At 39.5% G+C, this 25421-nt stretch overlaps 1 protein-coding gene across 2 annotated transcripts in view; it reads right to left on the reverse strand.

Annotated features, from left to right (window-relative positions):
• UBE3A (ubiquitin protein ligase E3A) overlaps positions 1-25421 on the reverse strand; it is a 274247-nt gene that overhangs the window by 49057 nt on the left and 199769 nt on the right. For both annotated transcript variants that reach the window (XM_053707716.1, XM_053707717.1), the window contains exons 6-7: positions 12531-12736; positions 12217-12381 (exon numbers count right to left, since the gene is read on the reverse strand). In XM_053707716.1, coding sequence (XP_053563691.1) covers positions 12217-12381; positions 12531-12736 — 371 coding nt within the window. The remainder of the gene's footprint in view (positions 1-12216; positions 12382-12530; positions 12737-25421) is intronic.

Below are 25421 nucleotides of genomic sequence, written 5' to 3' on the forward strand. Positions count from 1 at the left end.
TTGCAGCCTTACAAATCTGCTCAACTGAAGCATAATTTTTGAATGCCCATGAGGAAGCAACAGCCCTGGTGGAATGAGCCGTAACTCTTTCAGGAGGCTGCTGTCCAGCAGTCTCATATGCCAAGCGGATGATACTCTTCAGCCAAAAAGAAAGAGGTAGCCGTAGCTTTCTGACCCTTACGTTTTCCAGAAAAAATAATAAACAGAGAAGATGATTGATGAAAGTCCTTAGTTGCTTGTAAGTAAAATTTTAAAGCACGGACTACGTCCAAATTGTGTAGAAGACGTTCCTTCTGAGAAGAAGGATTAGGACACAAGTAGGGCTGCAACAACTAATCGGTAAGTTTGATCATAAAAATAGTTGTCAACAAATCTCATTATCAATTAGGTGGATAGCGATTAGTTGGTCAGTTGCACAGCACCAGCTGCTTTAATCTGATGATCTACTGCAACTAAGATTGTGCAAAATTTTTTTAATTTATTTATTTATTTTCTATCCGATTAATCAGACAATAATCATCCGATTAATCAGATAGAAAAAATAGTAGTAAATAAAAATGTTTGCACAATACCAATCAGCTGGCGCTGTGCAATTAACCAACTAATCGCTGACCACCTAATTGATAATGAGATTCTTTGACAACTATTTTTATGAACAATCTTACCGATTAGTTGTTGCAGCCCTAGACACAAGGAAGGAACAACAATCTCCTGATTAATGTTCTTGTCTGAAACCACCTTAGGAAGAAAACCAAGTTTAGTACGTACCACCACCTTATCCGAATGAAAAATAAGGTAAGGTGAATTATATTGTAATGCCGAAAGCTCAGACACTCTTCGAGCAAAATAAATGGCAACAAGAAATAAAACTTTCCAGGATAACAACTTAATATCTATGGAATGCATAGGTTCAAACGAAACCCCTTGAAGAACTTTAAACCGATTGCTCCTCCATGGAGTTTGAATTTAGTTCTTAAACACAGGCCTGATACTAGTCAAGGCCTGACAAAAAGATTGAACATCTGCCAGACACTTGTGTAACAAAATAGATAAAGCAGAGATCTGTCCCTTTAGGGAACTCGCTGATAATCCCTTTGCCAATCCTTCTTGGAGAAAAGACAAAATCCTAGGAATCCTAACTCTACTCCATGAGTAGCCCTTAGATTCACACCAATAAAGATATTTACGCCATATCTTATGGTAAATCTTCCTAGTTACAGGTTTACGTGCCTGAATTAAGGTATCTATAACCGAATCAAAGAAACCTTGCTTGGATAGAATTAAGCGTTTAATCTCCAAGCAGTTGGCTTCAGAGAAACTAGATTCAGGTGAAGGAAAGGTCCCTGAATGAGAAGGTCCTTCCTCAACGGCAGTAACCAGGGTGGCAGAGATGAAATGGCCACCAGGTCGGCATACCAAATCATGCGAGGCCACGCAGGAGCGAGGAGGATCACTGATGCCTTCTCCTGTTTGATCCGAGCAATAACCCGGGGAAGAAGAGCAAACAGGGGAATAGATATGCTAGGTTGAAGGACCAAGGAACTGCCAAAGCATCTATCAGTTCCGCCAGGGGGTCCCTGGACCTGGACCCGTATATCGGAAGCTTTGCATTCTGACGAGATGCCATGAGATCCAACTCCGGCCGACCCCACTTGATAATCAAGCTGGAGAATATTTGCGGATGGAGTTCCCACTCTCCTGGATGAAAAGTCTGCCTGCTCAGAAAATCCGCCTCCCAGTCCACCCCTGGCATGTGGATCGCTGACAGATGGCAAGAATGGGCCTCCGCCCACTGGATTATCTTGGCTACTTCGGTCATCGCTAAGGAACTCCTTGTTCCTCCCTGATGATTGATGTAAGCCACTGTCATGTTGTCCGACTAGAATCTGATGAATTGAGATAAAGCCAACAGAGGCCAAGCCCGAAGAGCATTGAAGATCGCCCTCAGCTCTAGAATGTTAATGGGAAGGAGAGACTCTCCAAGTCCATACTCCCTGAGCCTTTAAAGAATCCCAGACTGCTCCCCATCGTAAAAGGCTGGCGTCCGTTGTCACGATCACCCATGAAGGTCTGCGAAAGCACGTCCCCTGGGACAGACGATCCAGAGAAACCACCATTGAAGAGAGTCCCTCATCTCTTGTTCTAGGACTATTTGAGGAGACAAATCCGTATAATCTCCATTCCACTGCCTGAGCATGCTTAACTGCAGAGGCCTGAGGTGAAACTGAGCAAACGGAATGATGTCCATTGCCGCCACCATCAATCCGATTACCTCCATGCACTGGGCCACTGACGGCCGAGGAGTGGACTGAAGGTCTCGACATGTATTCAGAATCTTTGACTTTCTGACCTCTGTCAGAAAAATTTTCATGATTATAGAGTCGATTAGAGTTCCTAAAAAGGGTACCCTTGTCTGCGGAATTAACAAACTCTTGTCCAGATTTACCTTCCACCCGTGAGATCTCAGGAAGGATAGTACAATGTTGGTATGGGACCTTGTTTGCTGATAAGACGATGCCTGGATTAGAATATCGTCCAGATAAGGTGCCATGCCCCGCGGTCTTAGAACCGCCAGTAGAGACCCCAGAACCCTTGTGAAAATTATGGGTGCCGTGGCAAGCCCGAAAGGAAGAGCCACGAACTGAAAAAGTTTGCCCAGAAAGGCAAACCTTAGGAACTTGTGATGATCTCTGTGGATAGGAACATACAGATATGCATCCTTTAAAACCACTGTCGTCATAAATTGACCCTCTTGGATCAATGGTAGGATGGAAGAATTGTTTCCATCTAGAAGGACGGTACCCTGAAAAACTTGTTTAGGCTCCTGAGGTCTAGAATTGGTCTGAAGGTTCCCTACTTATTTGGGAACCACAAATAGATTGAAATAAAAACCCAGTCCCTGTTCCAGAAATGGAACGGGAAACATCACGCTCAGAGCAGAGAGGTCGTTTACACAATGTAAGAATGCCTCTCTTTTCGATTGTTCTGCAGATGATCTCAAAATTAGGAATCTGCCTCTGGGAGAAAAAAAACATAAACTCCAGTTTGAATCCCTGAGACACAATTTCTCCATATATTTATCATAAGGCCCCAGCGAGGTTTGAACTTGTGACCACTGGTTTACAAGAGCAGTGCTCTAACCCCTGAGCTATGGAGCCATACCGAACCCAGGCTTTGAACAAAGAAGGAAAGTCTGCCCCTTACAAGATCCGGTTCCGGATGGGGGTACACCCTTCATGTTATCTTGGAATCGCTAGTCGGCTTCTTGGACTGCTTTCTTTGCTCCAAGACTGGTTGGGTCTCTGTGTAGGTTTGGACTATTCCTACTTAGAGAAGGAAGAGGGAAAGTTTCCCTTGAAAATACGAAAGGAACGGAAAAAAAATGGTCATCCTTTTTGTTTATTTATCTTGTCTTGCGGAAAAAGGAGATCCTTACCTTCCGTGAAATCAGAAATAATCTCCTTCAGATCGGGTCCTAACAAGTCTTTCCCCTGTATGGAATGGTTAGAAGCTTAGACTTAGAAGACACATCCGCAGACCAGGGCTTTTCACATAAAGCTCTGTGGCCCAAGATAGAAAAAACTCGATATCTTCGCACCCAATTTGATAACTTGAAGGGAAGCATCCGAAACAAAGGCATTTGCAAGTTTGAGAGCCTATATCCTATCTTGGATCTCATCCTGAGCGTCTTAGATAGCGCATAAAACCAATATGCCACAGCACTAATAACAATGGCAACGAACACAGCCGGCTGTCAAATACAAAATAACTCCAAAAGGAGTAAAAGAGGAAACGCAGAGCACTGCATGAGGACTATAAATTTTTAGGAATTTGTAGCATATCTTGAACAGCGTCACTATGCTTCCTAGACAGCATACGCCCTAGAAAGGAGTAGGTTTAGACACTACTATCTTTATCAAAATAAAGATCTCTCAAAAAATGAGAAATAGAAAAGGATTGGTAGTACCACAATGGTATCCATCCTAAAAAACAAGGAACCCCTAGCAGGGCGTCTTGATCAATCCTGAGTCACAAAGGATGAATTACACAAATTACCAAACAGTTGGGATTCCACAACAAAAAGTAACCCAAAAAAAAAACTTTACCGTCTCTTTAAATTTTAAAAGGTAACTTTTTTTTTAACTTTTTTTTATAATTATCTTCTGAAAGACACTTATAAGTAAACGTTACTTTATTAAAAGATATTGCCATGACATAAAAGAAGCGATGTTTTGCGTAGCAACTCCAGATGGAGCTTGTGAGGAACCGCAGGGCACTGCATGTGTGTTATAAAATCTTTTGAACACCTCCGCAATCAATCTGACACATATAAGTCAGATACTTAAATTTTATTAACAAGTGGTATGTCTATGTTTCACACATAACCACCGGTACTGTCTCTTTAAATGCAGAAGTATAACTTATGCATTTTATTTAATGACAGAAAACTCAGGATAAGAATGTGAGGATTTCCAACACAGATAAACCCTCTTTACACCTTCGCCTGACCCAGCTGAGAAGTCAGACAGTCTATTCCACAGTACTGACTATACAACAGAGTTATCTGTAGTACACAATGTAGAAGTTAACTACCCCTCAGCTAAACCATGCTGAGGTACCCATCTGCCCTTCTAATATCTATGTCTGCGAGTTACAAGAAACACAGTTAATATCCAGCACTCAAACCCAAGGTGTGTGCACGCTGACACAGGATCACTGCAAAGATCCCAATAACATCAAATTCACCAAAAAATGCAGCAGCACCACTTCTGATCATCCAAGAAAGTTCCACATGTGAACATGACTAAAGGTTGACTACCCAAAACGTTGTTCTATACCTTACCTGTCCTATTATGTGATAATAAAGGAACTTTCTTGGATGATCAGAAGTGGTGCTGCTGAATTTTTTGGTGAATTTTATGTCTGCAAGTTAGATATATAATATAACAGCAAAACGTTTTAGGATTATTGTCTTATTGCAGTTGCTCTGCACCAGGACTATTTAGCCTTTACTTGTGCAGCAACCATCTGGAACGTAGGAGGAGGAAAACTAACCGTTCCTCCGGTTCCAGTAAAGCCCAAATATGCGCTAAGCACTTATCATAATAAGGCAGATTGCGCAGATGGTAATAATCCCTCAAAACGGGGCCATAAGTGACACAATACTATTCAAAGAGAAATTAACGCGTAGCATTAAGATCCACCCATCGTGGGCGTTACCAAAAACGGAGCCATCTCCCGGTCGGTATATTTCAATGTTAAAACCGCCGGGAGAACCCCTTTAGAGCTTTACAGGCATGGTAACACTAAGATCCGCCAACTGTGCACTAAGTACCTACCCTATAAGGGCCAAATGCGCAGATGGATCTAATCAAGATGGGGCCGAGAGAGACACAAAACAAGCGCAGAGAAAGTGGCGTGCAGCTTTAATATCCGCCAATTGTGGGTGTGGCAAAAACGGAACCATCTCCCGGTCTACATATTTTATATTAAAACCGCCGGGAGTAAAATAACACTGTCGCCTATCCAGCCCCAGTGCCTGAATAAACTGGCTGCCATAGACCTCACCCTCAATAAGAGATCACAGTCCCATCTCAATAAAGAGCCCAATCTTTATCTTAGCCCTTGATATGTGATTGTATGTAATGTAGTGCTCACTTTCTTCTGAGAGAATGATGTCCCCAGAAAGTAATAAAGTTAGCACTTACCTTGAATGCTGTCCGACAGTAGGACAGTCCAGCAGGTGTAAGAGGTCCTCTCCCTCCCATAGCCCTGTGGAATAAGATAAGCATGAGTTACATGCGCTTAGGCTATCCGGATTAGGGCAGCATAAATGTATAGGAGGCGCAGTGAGAATTATGTCCCACCAGTTCCTATTGCTCTAAAGCCACCAAATGCTCTACTGTAGAGACTGATATGGACTACGGCTACACCCTAGAACAAAGTAGCACACTTTGGCACTACTTTAAAAATAATAAACTCTTGATAGAACTATCTTTTCTAACACCTCACTTTACCTCTTCCTATCACTAATGACTGGAGTGGGAGGGAAGGGAGGAGCTATATATATATATACAGCTCTGCTGTGGTGCTCTTTGCCTCCTCCTGCTGACCAGGAGGTGAATATCCCACAAGTAAGGATGAAATACGTGGACTCATCGCGTCTTTAAAAAGAAATAGGTTTTTAACATTCAAGAGTCTGATAATCTTAAACTATAGTTCTATTATTCAGATTGCTTTAATGCATTTGACATTTTTAAAGTACAATTTATCTGTTTTATTACAAATATTTAACATTTAAACCTTAAAAAAACAGAATTTATGTTTACCTGATAAATTTCTTTCTCCAACGGTGTGTCCGGTCCACGGCGTCATCCTTACTTGTGGGATATTCTCTTCCCCAACAGGAAATGGCAAAGAGCCCAGCAAAGCTGGTCACATGATCCCTCCTAGGCTCCGCCTACCCCAGTCATTCGACCGACGTTAAGGAGGAATAATAGCATAGGAGAAACCATATGGTACCGTGGTGACTGTAGTTAAAGAAAATAAATTATCAGACCTGATTAAAAAACCAGGGCGCGCCGTGGACCGGACACACCTATGTTGGAGAAAGAAATTTATCAGGTAAACATAAATTCTGTTTTCTCCAACATAGGTGTGTCCGGTCCACGGCGTCATCCTTACTTGTGGGAACCAATACCAAAGCTTTAGGACACGGATGAAGGGAGGGAGCAAATCAGGTCACCTAAATGGAAGGCACCACGGCTTGCAAAACCTTTCTCCCAAAAATAGCCTCAGAAGAAGCAAAAGTATCAAACTTGTAAAATTTGGTAAAAGTGTGCAGTGAAGACCAAGTCGCTGCCCTACATATCTGATCAACAGAAGCCTCGTTCTTGAAGGCCCATGTGGAAGCCACAGCCCTAGTGGAATGAGCCGTGATTCTTTCGGGAGGCTGCCGTCCGGCAGTCTCGTAAGCCAATCTGATGATGCTTTTAATCCAAAAAGAGAGAGAGGTAGAAGTTGCTTTTTGACCTCTCCTTTTACCTGAATAAACAACAAACAGGGAAGATGTTTGTCTAAAATCCTTTGTAGCATCTAAATAGAATTTTAGAGCGCGAACAACATCCAAATTGTGCAACAAGCGTTCCTTCTTTGAAACTGGTTTCGGACACAGAGAAGGTACGATAATCTCCTGGTTAATGTTTTTGTTAGAAACAACTTTTGGAAGAAAACCAGGTTTAGTACGTAAAACCACCTTATCTGCATGGAACTAAATTGAGACTCCAAGGAGGAGTCAAAGGTTTGTAAACAGGCTTGATTCTAACCAGAGCCTGAACAAAGGCTTGAACATCTGGCACAGCTGCCAGTTTTTTGTGAAGTAACACCGACAAGGCAGAAATCTGTCCCTTCAGGGAACTTGCCGATAATCCTTTTTCCAATCCTTCTTGAAGGAAGGATAGAATCCTAGGAATCTTAACCTTGTCCCAAGGGAATCCTTTAGATTCACACCAACAGATATATTTTTTCCAAATTTTATGGTAAATCTTTCTAGTTACAGGCTTTCTGGCCTGAACAAGAGTATCGATAACAGAATCTGAGAAACCTCGCTTCGATAAAATCAAGCGTTCAATCTCCAAGCAGTCAGCTGGAGTGAAACCAGATTCGGATGTTCGAACGGACCCTGAACAAGAAGGTCTCGTCTCAAAGGTAGCTTCCAAGGTGGAGCCGATGACATATTCACCAGATCTGCATACCAAGTCCTGCGTGGCCACGCAGGAGCTATCAAGATCACCGACGCCCTCTCCTGATTGATCCTGGCTACCAGCCTGGGGATGAGAGGAAACGGCGGGAACACATAAGCTAGTTTGAAGGTCCAAGGTGCTACTAGTGCATCCACTAGAGCCGCCTTGGGATCCCTGGATCTGGACCCGTAGCAAGGAACTTTGAAGTTCTGACGAGAGGCCATCAGATCCATGTCTGGAATGCCCCAAAGTTGAGTGACTTGGGCAAAGATTTCCGGATGGAGTTCCCACTCCCCCGGATGCAATGTCTGACGACTCAGAAAATCCGCTTCCCAATTTTCCACTCCCGGGATGTGGATAGCAGACAGGTGGCAGGAGTGAGACTCCGCCCATAGAATGATCTTGGTCACTTCTTCCATCGCTAGGGAACTCCTTGTTCCCCCCTGATGGTTGATATACGCAACAGTCGTCATGTTGTCTGATTGAAACCGTATGAACTTGGTCCTCGCTAGCTGAGGCCAAGCCTTGAGAGCATTGAATATCGCTCTCAGTTCCAGAATATTTATCGGTAGAAGAGATTCTTCCCGAGACCAAAGACCCTGAGCTTTCAGGGATCCCCAGACCGCGCCCCAGCCCATCAGACTGGCGTCGGTCGTGACAATGACCCACTCTGGTCTGTGGAATGTCATCCCTCGTGACAGGTTGTCCAGGGACAGCCACCAACGGAGTGAGTCTCTGGTCCTCTGATTTACTTGTATCTTTGGAGACAAGTCTGTATAGTCCCCATTCCACTGACTGAGCATGCACAGTTGTAACGGTCTTAGATGAATGCGCGCAAAAGGAACTATGTCCATTGCCGCTACCATCAACCCGATCACTTCCATGCACTGAGCTACGGAAGGAAGAGGAACGGAATGAAGTATTCGACAAGAGTCCAGGAGCTTTGTCTTTCTGGCCTCTGTTAGAAAAATCCTCATTTCTGAGGAGTCTATAATTGTTCCCAAGAAGGGAACCCTTGTTGACGGGGATAGAGAACTCTTTTCCACGTTCACTTTCCAGCCGTGCGATCTGAGAAAGGCCAGGACGATGTCCGTGTGAGCCTTTGCTCGAGGGAGGGACGACGCTTGAATTAGAATGTCGTCCAGGTAAGGTACTACTGCAATGCCCCTTGGTCTTAGCACAGCTAGAAGGGACCCTAGTACCTTTGTGAAAATCCTTGGAGCAGTGGCTAATCCGAAAGGAAGCGCCACGAACTGGTAATGTTTGTCCAGGAATGCAAACCTTAGGAACCGATGATGTTCCTTGTGGATAGGAATATGTAGATACGCATCCTTTAAATCCACCGTGGTCATGAATTGACCTTCCTGGATGGAAGGAAGGATAGTTCGAATGGTTTCCATCTTGAAAGATGGGACCTTGAGAAATTTGTTTAAGATCTTGAGATCTAGGATTGGTCTGAATGTTCCCTCTTTTTTGGGAACTATGAACAGATTGGAGTAGAACCCCATCCCTTGTTCTCTCAATGGAACAGGATGAATCACTCCCATTTTTAACAGGTCTTCTACGCAAAGTAAGAACGCCTGTCTTTTTATGTGGTCTGAAGACAACTGAGACCTGTGGAACCTTCCCCTTGGGGGAAGTCCCTTGAATTCCAGAAGATAACCCTGGGAGACTATTTCTAGCGCCCAAGGATCCAGAACATCTCTTGCCCAAGCCTGAGCGAAGAGAGAGAGTCTGCCCCCCACCAGATCCGGTCCCGGATCGGGGGCCGATATTTCATGCTGTCTTGGTAGCAGTGGCAGGTTTCTTTGCCTGCTTTCCCTTGTTCCAGCCTTGCATTGGTCTCCAAGCTGGCTTGGCCTGAGAAGTATTACCTTCTTGCTTAGAGGACGTAGCACCTTAGGCTGGTCCGTTTTTACGAAAGGGACGAAAATTAGGTCTATTTTTTGCCTTGAAAGGCCGATCCTGAGGAAGGGCATGGCCCTTACCCCCAGTGATATCAGAGATAATCTCTTTCAAGTCAGAACCAAACAGCGTTTTCCCCTTGAAAGGAATGTTTAGTAGCTTGTTCTTGGAAGACGCATCAGCCGACCAAGATTTCAACCAAAGCGCTCTGCGCGCCACAATAGCAAACCCAGAATTCTTAGCCGCTAACTTAGCCAATTGCAAAGAGGCGTCAAGAGTGAAAGAATTAGCCAATTTGAGAGCATTGACTCTGTCCATAATCTCCTCATAAGGAGGCGAGTCACTATCGAGCACCTTAATCAGTTCATCAAACCAGAAATATGCGGCTGTAGTGACAGGGACAATGCATGAAATGGGTTGTAGAAGGTAACCCTGCTGAACAAACATCTTTTTAAGCAAACCTTCTAATTTTTTATCCATAGGATCTTTGAAAGCACAACTATCCTCTATGGGAATAGTGGTGCGTTTGTTTAAAGTAGAAACCGCTCCCTCGACCTTGGGGACTGACTGCCATAAGTCCTTTCTGGGGTCGACCATAGGAAACAATTTTTTAAATATGGGGGGAGGGACGAAAGGAATACCGGGCCTTTCCCATTCTTTATTAACAATGTCCGCCACCCGCTTGGGTATAGGAAAAGCTTCTGGGAGCCCCGGCACCTCTAGGAACTTGTCCATTTTACATAGTTTCTCTGGGATGACCAAATTTTCACAATCATCCAGAGTGGATAATACCTCCTTAAGCAAAATGCGGAGATGTTCCAATTTAAATTTAAAAGTAATCACATCAGATTCAGCCTGCTGAGAAATATTCCCTAAATCAGTAATTTCTCCCTCAGACAAAACCTCCCTGGCCCCCTCAGATTGGGTTAGGGGCCCTTCAGAGATATTAATATCAGCGTCGTCATGCTCTTCAGTAACTAAAACAGAGCATCCACGCTTACGCTGAACAGGGTTCATTTTGGCTAAAATGTTTTTGACAGAATTATCCATTACAGCCGTTAATTGTTGCATAGTAAGGAGTATTGGCGCGCTAGATGTACTAGGGGCCTCCTGAGTGGGCAAGACTCGTGTAGACGAAGGAGGGAATGATGCAGTACCATGCTTACTCCCCTCACTTGAGGAATCATCTTGGGCATCATTGTCATTATCACATAAATCACATTTATTTAAATGAATAGGAATTCTGGCTTCCCCACATTCAGAACACAGTCTATCTGGTAGTTCAGACATGTTAAACAGGCATAAACTTGATAAGAAAGTACAAAAAACGTTTTGAAATAAAACCGTTACTGTCACTTTAAATTTTAAACTGAACACACTTTATTACTGCAATTGCGAAAAAACATGAAGGAATTGTTCAAAATTCACCAAACTTTCACCACAGTGTCTTAAAGCCTTGAAAATATTGCACACCAAATTTGGAAGCTTTAACCCTTAAAATAACGGAACCGGAGCCGTTTTAAGCTTTAACCCCTTTACAGTCCCTGGTATCTGCTTTGCTGAGACCCAACCAAACCCAAGGGGAATACGATACCAAATGATGCCTTCAGAAGTCTTTTATAAGTATCAGAGCTCCTCTCACATGCGACTGCATGCCATGTCTCTCAAAAACAAGTGCGCAACACCGGCGCGAAAATGAGACTCTGCCTATGCTTTGGGAAAGCCCCTAAAGAATAAGGTGTCTAAAACAGTGCCTGCCGATATTATTATATCAAAATACCCAGAATAAATGATTCCTCAAGGCTAAATAAGTGTTAATATCAATCGATTTAGCCCAAAAAATGTCTACAGTCTAAATAAGCCCTTGTGAAGCCCTTATTTACAATCGTAATAAACATGGCTTACCGGATCCCATAGGGAAAATGACAGCTTCCAGCATTACATCGTCTTGTTAGAATGTGTCATACCTCAAGCAGCAAAGACTGCAAACTGTTCCCCCAACTGAAGTTAAAGCTCTCAACAGTCCTGTGTGGAACAGCCATGGATTTTAGTTACGGTTGCTAAAATCATTTTCCTCATACAAACAGAATTCTTCATCTCTTTTCTGTTTCTGAGTAAATAGTACGTACCAGCACTATTTGAAAATAACAAACTCTTGATTGAATAATGAAAAACTACAGTTAAACACTAAAAAACTCTAAGCCATCTCCGTGGAGATGTTGCCTGTACAACGGCAAAGAGAATGACTGGGGTAGGCGGAGCCTAGGAGGGATCATGTGACCAGCTTTGCTGGGCTCTTTGCCATTTCCTGTTGGGGAAGAGAATATCCCACAAGTAAGGATGACGCCGTGGACCGGACACACCTATGTTGGAGAAATTGTTTACTTCAATGTAAATATTTAGGCTAGCATTATTATACTTTAAGCATGACACCTTAAGAGTACTGTCTTTTTCTAAAATATTTTCATACTGGGATGTGTGTATGAATTTAAATTAGTTCTGTATTTTATGCAGTCTTCACACTTATTTCTTATAAAATGTATTATTAAATTCTTGGAAGCAATGATACCTTTCTGTTTTCATTTGTAATGGGTATTTTGTCTCCATTTTCCTTTAAATCATACATTAAAGGATTTCCAAATAGATCAGTCTGAGAGATTTGGAACGATATCATCATATCATCTTCAACGCTGCCTTCATACTCAAGCAATTCTTTTAAACTCTGATACAGAACCTGAAAAATAAGCACACTGTAACTACCTACTAACTGGAAAACTTTAAATATCTGATATATAGTGACTGAACAAAGACATTCACAATTTATTTGATAAAAGAGCATTCTTTAGTACAAAATGGATTAATGCCACATTATTAATAACTTACAGGATGAGAGTCAGCAAGATCACGAAAAGTTCCTTTTTTGCCCATGAGCTTTCTATAAACAACCATCGGAAAATGCACATCAAGAATGCAATTGTTATAAATAGCCAGGCCCAGAACTATCCCTATAAGGGTAAATTGCCCTTCAGTCTCAAGGGAAGATGGATTGAACCAACAGAATTTAGTTGAGTCGTCATAGGTAAACATACCTGTAAAAGAAAATAAAGTAAGTTCATTTCATATCCTCAGTGCTGAATGAACATGTCTATTGGCGGCACAACATTCAACTGTAAGAATCATGGTAGCAAAGGAGAGGTAAATCTTAAAGGGACATGAAACTCCCATTTTATATTTCATTATTCAGATAGAGCATGCAATTTTAAAGGGACATTAAACACTAAATAAAAGCTAGATAGATAGAAGCATTCAAAGAAACTATTAGTCTGGTAATAACATGAAGATGTATTTTTTTAAAGTGTCATTAGCTGTTTAAATGTTGACAAAATAAGTGTAAAGTTTTAGCGTCTATAAAACAATGGGCATTGCCATGTTGTAACTTAGGTTACCTTCTCTGCTGTGGCCAATGAGGGACAGTTACAAATAGGTTACTAGAGTGTGCAGCCAATGGTTGTGTGGAACATAACAGTGCTCTGCCCTTCCATTTCTAACAGGAACTGAAATGCTCACAATTTTAGAATGGAATTACAGGAAAATGAAACAAAATAAATAATGAAAGCATATGGCAGAGTTTGTTTTTATTTATACAATTTATCATTTTATATTACCATCTCAAAGTTTTTAATGTCACATTAAATATAATAAAATTTCCTTCTCTCTCTTGGTATCCTTTGTTACAAAAACAGGAATGCAAGCTCAGGAGCGTGCACGTGTATGGAGCACTATATGGCAGCAGATTTGCAGCAGAATGTTATCCATTTGCAAGAACTCTAGATGGCAGCGCTATTTCTTGCCACATAGTGCTCCAGACACCTACCTGGGTATCTCTTCAACAAAGAATACCATGGACACAGAGCAAATCTGATAATAGCAGTAAATTGGAAGCTTTTTTAAATTATATGCTCAATCTGAATTAAAAAAATACAAATTTGAAGTTTCATATCCCTTTAATGTTTTGAAGTGATAAAGTTAACCATACTAACATTTTTGTATCTATTAAAATGCCAAGTTAGTTTTTATCTTTAGAAAGCTTTTAGTTTACAATCTGCATTGCAATATAAATTCTAATACAGTCCCCCAGTTTATCAAGAAAATTATAGTGAAATAGTTAATTATAGAGAAATAGTGACACAAACTTTTAATAGATTTCCTAGGACTAGACTCAAGACACTTAATCTAAATTGCTTAGTTCTCTTGGTATCCCTTTGTTGAAAAGCATACCTAGTTAGGCTCATGAACTGGGACCTAGCTGCTGATTAGTGCCAACACAAATGGACCTCTTGTCACTAGCTTACTAAAGTGTTAAGCTAGCTCCCAGTAGTGCTTTTATGCTCCTTCATGTCAAGGTATTTGAAATATTATTAAATAATATATAGAAATATATTTAACTTTATCTAATAAATCTGTGGATGTGAACATGGTCTGTAGGACAAAGGATTAGATCTCCCCCACTCCAATTGCACAGGAGACATTCTTGGCTGAAAGGAGAACAAAGGATTATCTCTGGCAGATCTCACACACTCAATATGTTAAATTATGCAATTGTATAATTTAGCAAGGAACTAAAATATAACAGTTTCAGGATACAAGCAAATATATGGAGACGAAATGTCTGAATTACCCTTTTGGAACTGATCAAAATCATGGAGAGACAGCTTTTATGCACATGGTGTTAATTTTTAAATACACATCTGCACTGCTGGCTAAACAGGAAATATGCTGTTTTAAAGACTCTTACAACTCCTCATGGATTGACCCCATGTGGAGCAATAAAGGCCTTGGAAAACACAGACAAATGCTAAGGTGTGACTCTGGAAGTTCACGTAAGCAGACAGCAAATAAACATTTTTTTTTCTCTCTCTGTTTAAATACATGCCCCAGAATGTATTAAATATAGAAATTTGGGAAATTGTCTAAATTCTATATTATTATTACATGGGTATTTGCTAAGCTTGGGAGGTAACTGTTTTAGTCAGTCAAAAATGTGTAATAACCTCTGTTTTTGCTTATATTTTTCAGACAGATAAATTCAGATATACATAGAAATGATATATATGTTTTGAAAACACAAAAGATCTTACTTAGCCTCTGTGTTTTTAAGAATATAAATAAATACTTATGGACCATACACATACTAATGATTGGATCATCTCTAATAATTATTTCTATTTTTATTGCAGACAACCATTGGTCATGAGCATCAATCTTAGAAAGAGACGGAATGCCGCATGAAATGAATTAAGTCATATCATATAAACATACAAATAAATGTTTATAAAGTTTCACATACATCTTTTAAAATATAGTGAGATGAAAATATGGAAGTTACTTTGATGTGATATGACTATGAGATATATATTTGATGTGATATAACTATGAAATATAAGTTATTTTAATATAATGTTAGATATGTGATGTTTCATATCAAAATGATCAGAAAATTCATTAAGATATAACTTATCCAAAACAAATATTATGAATAGTTGTCGCAGTAAATTATGATAAAAATTAATAACCATTTCATAGAAATACTGACTTAAGCTGTTTCAAATGTTGCTGTGTCTGTTTGTGCTGCCACCTGGTGTTATGTTGCGAGAACTACAGCCAGAAGGTTCTTTCTGGCTGTTAAAAATGAAATTTCCAAGGGCCAATCCGATTTAGACTTCCCAGATAACCAATGGGAAGGTCAGCTCCCGCAGGGCCACCCACAATTTACCAATGATGGGAAAACCAAATAAAAAGTGAATGCAATGGAGAGAAAGGGACAGATTTTCTGCTGAAGCTAAAACTTGTAACTGGTTCCCGCTGGTGTGAGATACCACTTTACTTGAGCAAAGCGAATCTACCCTTCTCATTGATTGCGATATACACTTATTGGTGATCTGAGGTAAAATAATTCCTACCAAGGAACATCGGATATCGACTGCTTTTTACTTTGGTAACGTATTCAAGGTTTTGTAAGATAAGTTATATGCATAGTTAATTTGTATTTAATAGATTTAAAGAAGCAGTGTGTTTTTCTCAAGTTAGCATTTCACAGCCTATATACATATATTGTTTAAATCTGCGTCTGATTGGCTAAGTAACTCATCTATACAAGTTCTGGTATTGTCAGTTAATTTTGTATTAGGATAAATTGCAATTAAATAGCAGAATATATATTATCCTATTGTTTTATAAACACTGTTTAGAATTGTATTGCTTGGATGTTAAAGGTTTTTAGTCCCATTGTGTTAAATAAATAAAAGGCTAAATTGTGAAGGTATATTTTTCTGGGTTTTGTAAGAAGGATAGCATATCTTAAGAGTTGGTTTAAACGCATATACATTTTGTTTCATTTCCTTTTATTGCAAATATACTTCAATATGTTTATGGATATTAACTAAATAAAAGAATTCAGATATTTATATTAATTGTATGGTCTAGTAGGTGCATGGTTGATAAGGGTTTCTACTTCTTTGTATTGTGTTTATAACCCTGCCATAAACTTATATATATTATTTGGATAGCACTACTAAGATTTTCATAAATATACTGACATAATCAATAAAGGATACCAATATAATGAAGCAAAATTGATAATAGAAGTGAATTGGAAAGTTGTTTAAAAAGGTATGGTCTATTTGAATCACAAAAAAAGTTTTGGGTTTCATGTCCCTGTAACTCAGCATAAATAACCAACACGCTGGAGGACAAAATGGCAATACATTCCTTCTTGGAGGATCACTCTGAATCAATTAGAATAACAGGCAGAACTAGATTTTGAACACAATTGTCAACCCCTGATTTAGGATTAGGCAGGCTCCATATATCTGCTGAGCAGAAACATCAGTAGCAAACCTCTTAACTATAAGGTGGTGTCTGTTTGGACCAGCTGCAAGGTCACAGGCAGGAGCTCACACAAGTCATGATGTGGCGCTTGCAACGGGTGAGCATAGTGTACTTTTTTCAGGTGAGCAAAAACAAAATTTATGTTTACCTGATAAATGTATTTATTTCCGGATATGGAGAGTCCACGTCGTCATCAATTACTAATGGGAATATCATTCCTGGCCAGCAGGAGGCAGCAAAGAGCACCACAGCAAAGCGGCCAAGTGTCACTCCCCTACCCACAATCCCCAGTCATTCGACCAAAGGAAAATGGAAAAAGGAATAACACAAAAAGGTGTAGAGGTGCCTGAGGTTTAGTTAAAAATAACTGTCTTAAATTAAGGGTGGGGTCGTGGACTCTCCATATCCAGAAATAAATTTATTAGGTAAGCTGCGGTATCTGTTGGCGCTCTACAAATAACCGATAATAATAATAATAAGCATACATTTTGTTTTCTTTCCTAAACAAAATGTATGCTTATTATCCTAGTGATAGTCATCATTACTAGTGGAAACCAATACCCAAGCTAGAGGACACAGATAACTAGGGAGGGAGAACAAGACAGGCCGACCTAAACAGAAGGCACCATCGCTTGAAGAACCTTTCTCCAAAAAGAAGCCTCAGCTGAGGCAAAAGTATCAATTTGCAAAATTTGGAAAAAGTATGCAGAGAGGACCAAGTTGCAGTCTTGCAAATCTGTTCCACAGAAGCTTCAGTATTGAAAGCCCAAGAAGAGGAGACAGCCCTCGTAATATGAGCTGTAATTCTCTCAGGAGGCTGCTGACCAACAGTCTCATAAGCAAAACGAATTATACTTCTCAACCAGAGGGAAAGAGAGGTAGCAGTAGCCTTCTGACCTTTACGTTTCCAGAGAAACAAACAGGGCAGAGGATTGGAGAAAATCCTTAGTCGCCTGTAGGTAGAATTAAAGAGTGCATACAACATCCAAGTTGTGCAACAAACGTTCCTTATGAAAAGAAGGATTAGGACATAGAAAAGGAAAAACAACTTCCTGAATAATATTTCTATCCGAAACCACTTTAGTAAGAAAACCCAACTTAGTACAAAGAACCGCCTTATCAGCATGAAAGATAAGGTAAGGTGACTCACACTGCAACGCCAAGGGTTCCGAAACTCTCCGAGCAAAAGAGATAGCAAAAAAATAAAAAAATACCTTCCAAGATAACAACTTAATATCTATGGAAAGCAATGGCTCTGTCAGGGTATCTGTGAATGTTATTAAATAATATATATATATATATATATATATATATATATATATATATATATATATATATATATATATATATATATATATATTATTTAATATATATATATATATATATGGTTGCCTAAACCAAATGATCTATTTATTTGTGAGACTGTAACTACAACAGACCCCCCTCTCTCATTCATAAATTAAAATTTTTTGCATAGTTATTTCAGAATGAACAAAGGCTTAGACTGTTGTGTGTATATATATATATATATATATATATATATATATATATATATATATATATATATATATATATATATATTAAAAAATAGTGGGTTACTTCAAAGTAAAAATTAGCATTTTGAAACCCTCAGATGTATAGGTCCATATATAAAGTTTCCACTGACCCAGTCATCCAAATTGAAGGCTATAAGGACTGAGACAACCCTTCCTGCCTTGCAGACCCACAGGTCCTCTAGAATGCTTAGTTGAATGTAAAACATGAGCACTCTGCGCCTCGACCGGACCAGCCAATCAGCACAGCACCACATTTCTGAACAGCCACAAGACAGAACCAAACTCAACAGGACCAACCTGCAACCCGGGTCCTAACCGTCAAGCTACATAAATCCTCCCTCAGAGGGGAAAAACAGACAAACATAGGACTATCATGTCCCCAAAAACACTTCCGCAGAAGTAACAGCTTATCGATCCCAGTTTAAGATTCCCGAAGGAAAATAATAAACAAATAAAAAAAGACATCCTAATCTGATAAAAAGAAAATATAAGGCAACCCGTAGGTTAACGCTCAAGAAGAAAACATGCCTACCGCAGGACCAGCCAAACGGAGCATTAATCGTCCAAAAAACTGGGAAGGATCTAAAAAAAAAAAAAAGTCAGGAGATTACATAATCCCCACATGTCTAATGAGGTGCACCATTCTAAGTAGACTGAAAATTCCCGTATCCGAGAAGGATAGGATCATTTAATAACAGAAAAACATGTCTGAGTAAAAAGCGAAGGCGCAAAACTCTGTAACGAAAGGCACAACACTCAAGGATAGCTGTGGACTCATTCCATTTAAGAAGTATATATATATATATATATATATATATATATATATATATATATATATATATATATATATATATATATATATATATATATATATATATAACAAAATGTATGCTTATCTGATAAATTTATTTCTCTTGTGGTGTATCCAGTCCACGGGTTCATCCATTACTTGTGGGATATTCTCCTTCCCAACAGGAAGCTGCAAGAGGACACCAACAGCAGAGCTGTCTATATAGCTCCTCCCCTAACTGCCACCCCCAGTCATTCGACCGAAGACAAGCAAGAAAAAAGGAGAAACTATAGGGTGCAGTGGTGACTGTAGTTTAAAAATAAAAAACACCTGCCTAAAATGACAGGGCAGGCCGTGGACTGGATACACCACAAGAGAAATACATTTATCAGGTAAGCATAAATTTTGTTTTCTCTTGTAAAGGTGTATCCAGTCCACGGGTTCATCCATTACTTGTGGGATACCAATACCAAAGCTTTAGGACACGGATGAAGGGAGGGACAAGGCAGGCACTTAAACGGAAGGCACCACTGCCTGTAAGACCTTTCTCCCAAAAATAGCCTCCGAGGAAGCAAAAGTATCAAATTTGTAGAATTTAGAAAAAGTGTGAAGCGAAGACCAAGTCGCCACCTTACAAATCTGTTCAACAGAGGCCTCATTTTTAAAAGCCCATGTGGAAGCCACCGCTCTAGTGGAATGAGTTGTAATTCTTTCAGGAGGCTGCTGGCCAGCAGTCTCATAAGCTAAGTGGATTAAGCTTCTCAGCCAAAAAGAAAGAAGTTGCCGAAGCCTTTTGGCCTCTCCTCTGTCAAGAGAAGACAACAAACAAAGCAGATGTTTGACGAAAATCCTTCGTAGCTTGTAAATAAAACTTTAAAGCACGAACTACATCAAGATTGTGTAATAGACGTTCCTTCTTAGAGGAAGGATTAGGACATAATGAAGGAACAACGATCTCCTGATTGATATTCTTATTAGATACCACTTTAGGAAGAAACCCAGGTTTGGTACGTAAAACTACCTTATCTGCATTGAAAATCAGATAAGGGGAATCACACTGTAAAAAGCAGATAACTCCGAAACTCTTCGCCTTAAGAGAAAAAAACTACCACATAAACTGCAAAATAGTGTTAAAAAGTAGTAAACTCTACGAAATTTTTACAGTGTGTATAAGGGACTAAAGCAGCATTGCACCCACTTGCAAATGGATGATTAACCCCTTAGGCCCAAAAACGGATTAGAAAACCGTTAAAACCGTTAATAAACAGTCAAACACACTGCCACAGCTCTGCTGTGGCTCCTACCTGCCCTTAAACACGATTTTTGCAGGAACAAAACCCTCTATAGTGGTCCTAGATGCCAGAGGACTCCTTTAGGGAAGCTGGATGTCTCAGTCTGAAAATCAACTGCGCATTTAGAGCTCGAAAATAGGCCCCTCCCACCATGCACTCAATGTCAGAGGGCCTTAAAAAAGTACTCCTAGGAGTATTCTAACTAGCCATGTGGAAAACTAGGCCCCAAATAAAGATTTATCACCCTCAGAGAAAAAACGTTTTTTATAAACTATGCAAACGTTTTTACACTAAGTAATATGAGTATTAACATGAATATTACCCCTTTTTTGCAAGCATGATCCCAGTCGTTGTTAAATCACTGTATCAGGCTTACCTCAAATATACCAGGCACTGTCAGCATTTTCTAGACCTTATCATCTCTCTAGAAAAAAATATACTGAACATACCTCAAAGCAGGTAATCTGCAGACCGTCCCCCCAACTGAAGTTTTCTTTCCATACTATTCAGTTATGTGTGAGAACAGCAACGGACCTTAGTTACAAACCGCTAAGATCATAAAACCTCCAGGCAGAAATTCTTCTTCCAATTTCTGCCTGAGAGTAAAACAGTACAACGCAGGTACCGTTTAAAAATAACAAACTCTTGATTGAAGGTAAAAACTACACTAAGTCACCACATATCTCTTGATACTTCCTTTCTTGTCGAGAGCTGCAAGAGAATGACTGGGGTTGGCAGTTAGGGGAGGAGCTATATAGACAGCTCTGCTGTGGGTGTCCTCTTGCAGCTTCCTGTTGGGAAGGAGAATATCCCACAAGTAATGGATGAACCCGTGGACTGGATACACCTTTACAAGAGATATATATATATATATATATATATATGTCTTACTATGCTTAAACCATCCTTCAGAACTAAATCTAATGGTAGAGGTGGTAGATGGAAAACTGTTTGTAACTTGAATCTACCAGAGAAAATGTTGCCAGCTGGGTGGCATTATAAAGTAGCCGGGGGGGGGGGGGGGGAGTGTAATATTTTCTATTATAATTTAATTTTCTGCTATCCAAAGCAAAAATTTCAGAATTTAACATATGTATTTAATGATAATTTAAATTTCATTTCAGCTTAAATTTTAGAACAATGAAGGCTCGACCAACTGATTGACCAAAGGCTACAGTTGAAGACAACAGTGTAGGAAACTAGCAAGATAAAGGGTCCCCAATAATTTCATTACTTTTCCTGTACTACCATGCTATAAAATCAAGAGCAAATTCCAGTGGATGATCTTGGTGCGAGTCCCCGTCTATACATTCTCTAGGTAACAAAAAAAACAATTTATGTAAGAATTTACCTGATAAATTCATTTCTTTCATATTGGCAAGAGTCCATGAGCTAGTGACGTATGGGATATACAATCCTACCAGGAGGGGCAAAGTTTCCCAAACCTCAAAATGCCTATAAATACACCCCTCACCACACCCACAAACAGTTTAACGAATAGCCAAGAAGTGGGGTGATAAAGAAAGGAGCAAAAGCATGAACAAAGGAATTGGAATAATTGTGCTTTATACAAAAAAATCATAACCACCATAAAAAGGGTGGGCCTCATGGACTCTTGCCAATATGAAAGAAATGAATTTATCAGGTAAATTCTTACATAAATTATGTTTTCTTTCATGTAATTGGCAAGAGTCCATGAGCTAGTGACGTATGGGATAGCAATACTCAAGATGTGGAACTCCACGGAAGAGTCACTAGAGAGGGAGGGATAAAAAAAATAAAGACAGCCAATTCCGCTGAAAAAATTAATCCGCAACCCAAATCATAAGTTTTAATCTTATAAGAAAAAAACTGAAATTATAAGCAGAAGAATCAAACTGAAACAGCTGCCTGAAAAACTTTTCTACCAAAAACTGCTTCTGAAGAAGAAAAAACATCAAAATGGTAGAACTTAGTAAATGTATGCAAAGAAGATCAAGTTGCTGCTTTGCCAATCTGATCAACTGAAGCTTCATTCTTAAAAGCCCAGGAAGTGGAAACTGACCTAGTAGAATGAGCTGTAATCATCTGAGGCGGGGATTTACCCGACTCCAAAAAAGCGTGATGAAACAAAAGCTTTAACCAAGATGCCAAAGAAATGGCAGAAGCCTTCTGACCTTTCCTAGAACCAGAAAAGATAACAAAGTCTACCTGAAAACTTTAGTAGCTTCAACATAATATTTCAAAGCCCTCACCACATCCAAAGAATGTAAAGATCTTTCCAAAGAACTCTTAGGTTGGGGACACAAAGAAGGGACAACAATTTCCCTACTAATGTTGTTGGAATTCACAACTTTAGGTAAGAATTTAAATGAAGTCCGCAAAACTGCCTTATCCTGATGAAAAATCAGAAAAGGAGACTCACAAGAAAAAGCAGATAATTCAGAAACTCTTCTAGCAGAAGAGATGGCCAAAAGAAACACTTTCTAAGAAAGCAATTTAATGTCCAAAGAATGCATAGGCTCAAATGGAGGAGCCTGTAAAGCCTTCAAAACCAAATTAAGACTCCAAGGAGGAGAGATTGATTTAATAACAGGCTTGATACGAACCAAAGCCTGTACAAAACAATGAATATCAGGGAGTTTAGCAATTTTTATGTGGAATAAAACAGAAAGAGCAGAGATTTGTCCTTTCAAGGAACTCGCAGACAACCCTTATCCAAACCATCCTGAAGAAACTGTAAAATTCTAGGAATTCTAAAAAAATGCCAAGAGAATTTATGAGAACACCATGAAATGTAAGTCTTCCAAACTCGATAATAAATCTTTCTAGAAACAGATTTACGAGCCTGCAACATAGTATTAATCACTGAGTCAGAGAAACCTCTATGACTAAGCACTAAGCGTTCAATTCCCATACCTTCAAATTTAACGATTTGAGATCCTGATGGAAAAACGGACCTTGAGATAGAAGGTCTGGCCTTAGTGGAAGTGGCCATGGTTGGCAACTGGACATCCAAACAAGATCCGCATACCAAAACCTGTGAGCCCATGCTGGAGCCACCAGCAGTACAAACGATTGCTCCATGATGATCTTGGAAATCACTCTTGTAAGAACTAGAGGCAGGTTGATAACTCCAAGGAAGTGTCAATGCATCCACTGCTTCCGCCTGAGGATCCCTGGACATGGACAGGTACCTGGGAAGTTTCTTGTTTAGATGAGATGCCATCAGATCTATTTCTGGAAGCCCCCACATCTGAACAATTTGAAAAAACACATCTGGGTGAAGAGACCACTCTCCCGGATGTAAAGCTTGACAACCGAGATAATCCGCTTCCCAATTGTCTATACCTGGGATATGGATCGCAGAAATTAGACAGGAGCTGGATTCTGCCCAAACAAGTATCTGGGATAATAGCACAAGAATTTGGAACTGCGCTTGTGTAGCACGATTAATCAATCAGCAAAGGAAAAAGATAAATTTGTAAATACGTTATACTCTGAACATAAATAATTTATTGTGATATAAAAAAAAATGTATAAAATATAAGCATACTATGTGACCGGTCGCTAAAAATACAAACTTTACTTAATATTCTTTGTAAAATATATATGATAAGATCAATTCTCTTTTGGAAACAATATAAAAACTATAGTCTATATGTACATTTTTAAGATACAGCTTTTGAGGATTCAATATATCCACTGTTCTATATTACCACAGTGTTAAAGTCCGTATAGGTATACAAGTAAATAAGTCTCTGTTCTTTACAGACCTGCTATTCTTATATCAATCTTCCACAAAGATCTGTAAAGAACAGAGACTTATTTACTCGTATACCTATACGGACTTTAACACTGTGGATATAGAACAGTGGACATATTGAATCCTCAAAGGCTGTACCTTAAAAATGTACATATAGACTAAAAGTTTTTATATTGTTTCAAAAAGAGAATTGATCTTATATTTATTTTACAAAGAATAACACGCTATTAAGTAAAGTTTGTATTTTTAGCGACCGTCCGCATTGTATGCTTATATTTTATACATTTTTTATATCACAATAAATTATTTATGTTCAGAGTATAACGTATTTACAAATTTATCTTTTTTCCTTTGCTGATTGATTAATTGTGCTACACAAGCGCAGTTCCAAATTCTTGTGCTATTTTCTCTGTTTAATTCATACACAGCCGATTAGGGAGGGCTGTATTTTGGAACAGCCTGATTAATCTACAGGGTAGCACTGTGGTAACACTCTGTCTGAGTATACTATATTAAGTATCCGGGGTACTTCTTTCATAGCTTGAGGACTGTGAGTCCCACCCTGATGATTGAAATACGCCACAGTTGTGACATTGTCTGTCTGAAAAAAAATAAACGTCTCTCTCTTCAATAGAGGCCAAAACTGAAGAGCTCTGAGAATCACACAGAGTTCCAAAATATTGATTGGTAATCTCGCCTCTTGAGATTTCCAAACCCCTTGTGCTGTCAGGAGATCCCCAGACAGCTCCCCAACCTGAAAGACTCGCATCTGTTGTGATCACAGTCCAGGTTGGACGAACAAAAGGCAGAATAGTCCTTAAAGTCACCATTTTTAATGTTGGTACTCTTAAATAACGATTCAAGACTTTTAGATCCAGAACTGGTCTGAATGAATTTTCTTTCTTTGGGACAATGAACAGATTTGAATAAAACCCCAGACCATGTTACTGAAAAGGAACTGGCACGATTACTCCAGATAACTCCAGGTCTGAAACACACTTCAGGAAAGCCTGCGCTTTCTCTGGGTTCACTGGAATGCGTGAGAGAAACTTCTCACAGGCAGTCTTACTCTGAAACCTATTCTGTACCCCTGAGAGACAATGTTCTGAATCCAATGATTTTGGACTAAATTTATCCAAACATCCTTGAAAAATTTTAATCTGCCCCCTACCAGCTGAGCTGGAATGAGGGCCGCACCTTCATGCGCACTTGGGGGCTGGTTTAGATCTCTTAAATAAATGGCTTGGATTTATTCCAGATTGAGGAAGGCTTCCAATTAGAGACAGATTCCTTAGGGGAAGGATTAGGTTTCTGTTCCTTATTTTGTCAAAAGGAACGAAAACGGTTAGAAGCTTTAAATTTACCCTTAGATTTTTTATCCTGAGGCAAAAAAGCTCCCTTCCCCCAGTGACCGTTGAAATGATGGAATCAAACTGAGAACCAAATAATTTATTACCTTGGAAAGAAAGAGATAGCAATGTCGATTTAGAAGTCATATCAGCA

Source organism: Bombina bombina, chromosome 3 (assembly GCF_027579735.1).
Source record: "Bombina bombina isolate aBomBom1 chromosome 3, aBomBom1.pri, whole genome shotgun sequence".
In the NCBI taxonomy this organism is placed as follows: domain Eukaryota; kingdom Metazoa; phylum Chordata; class Amphibia; order Anura; family Bombinatoridae; genus Bombina; species Bombina bombina.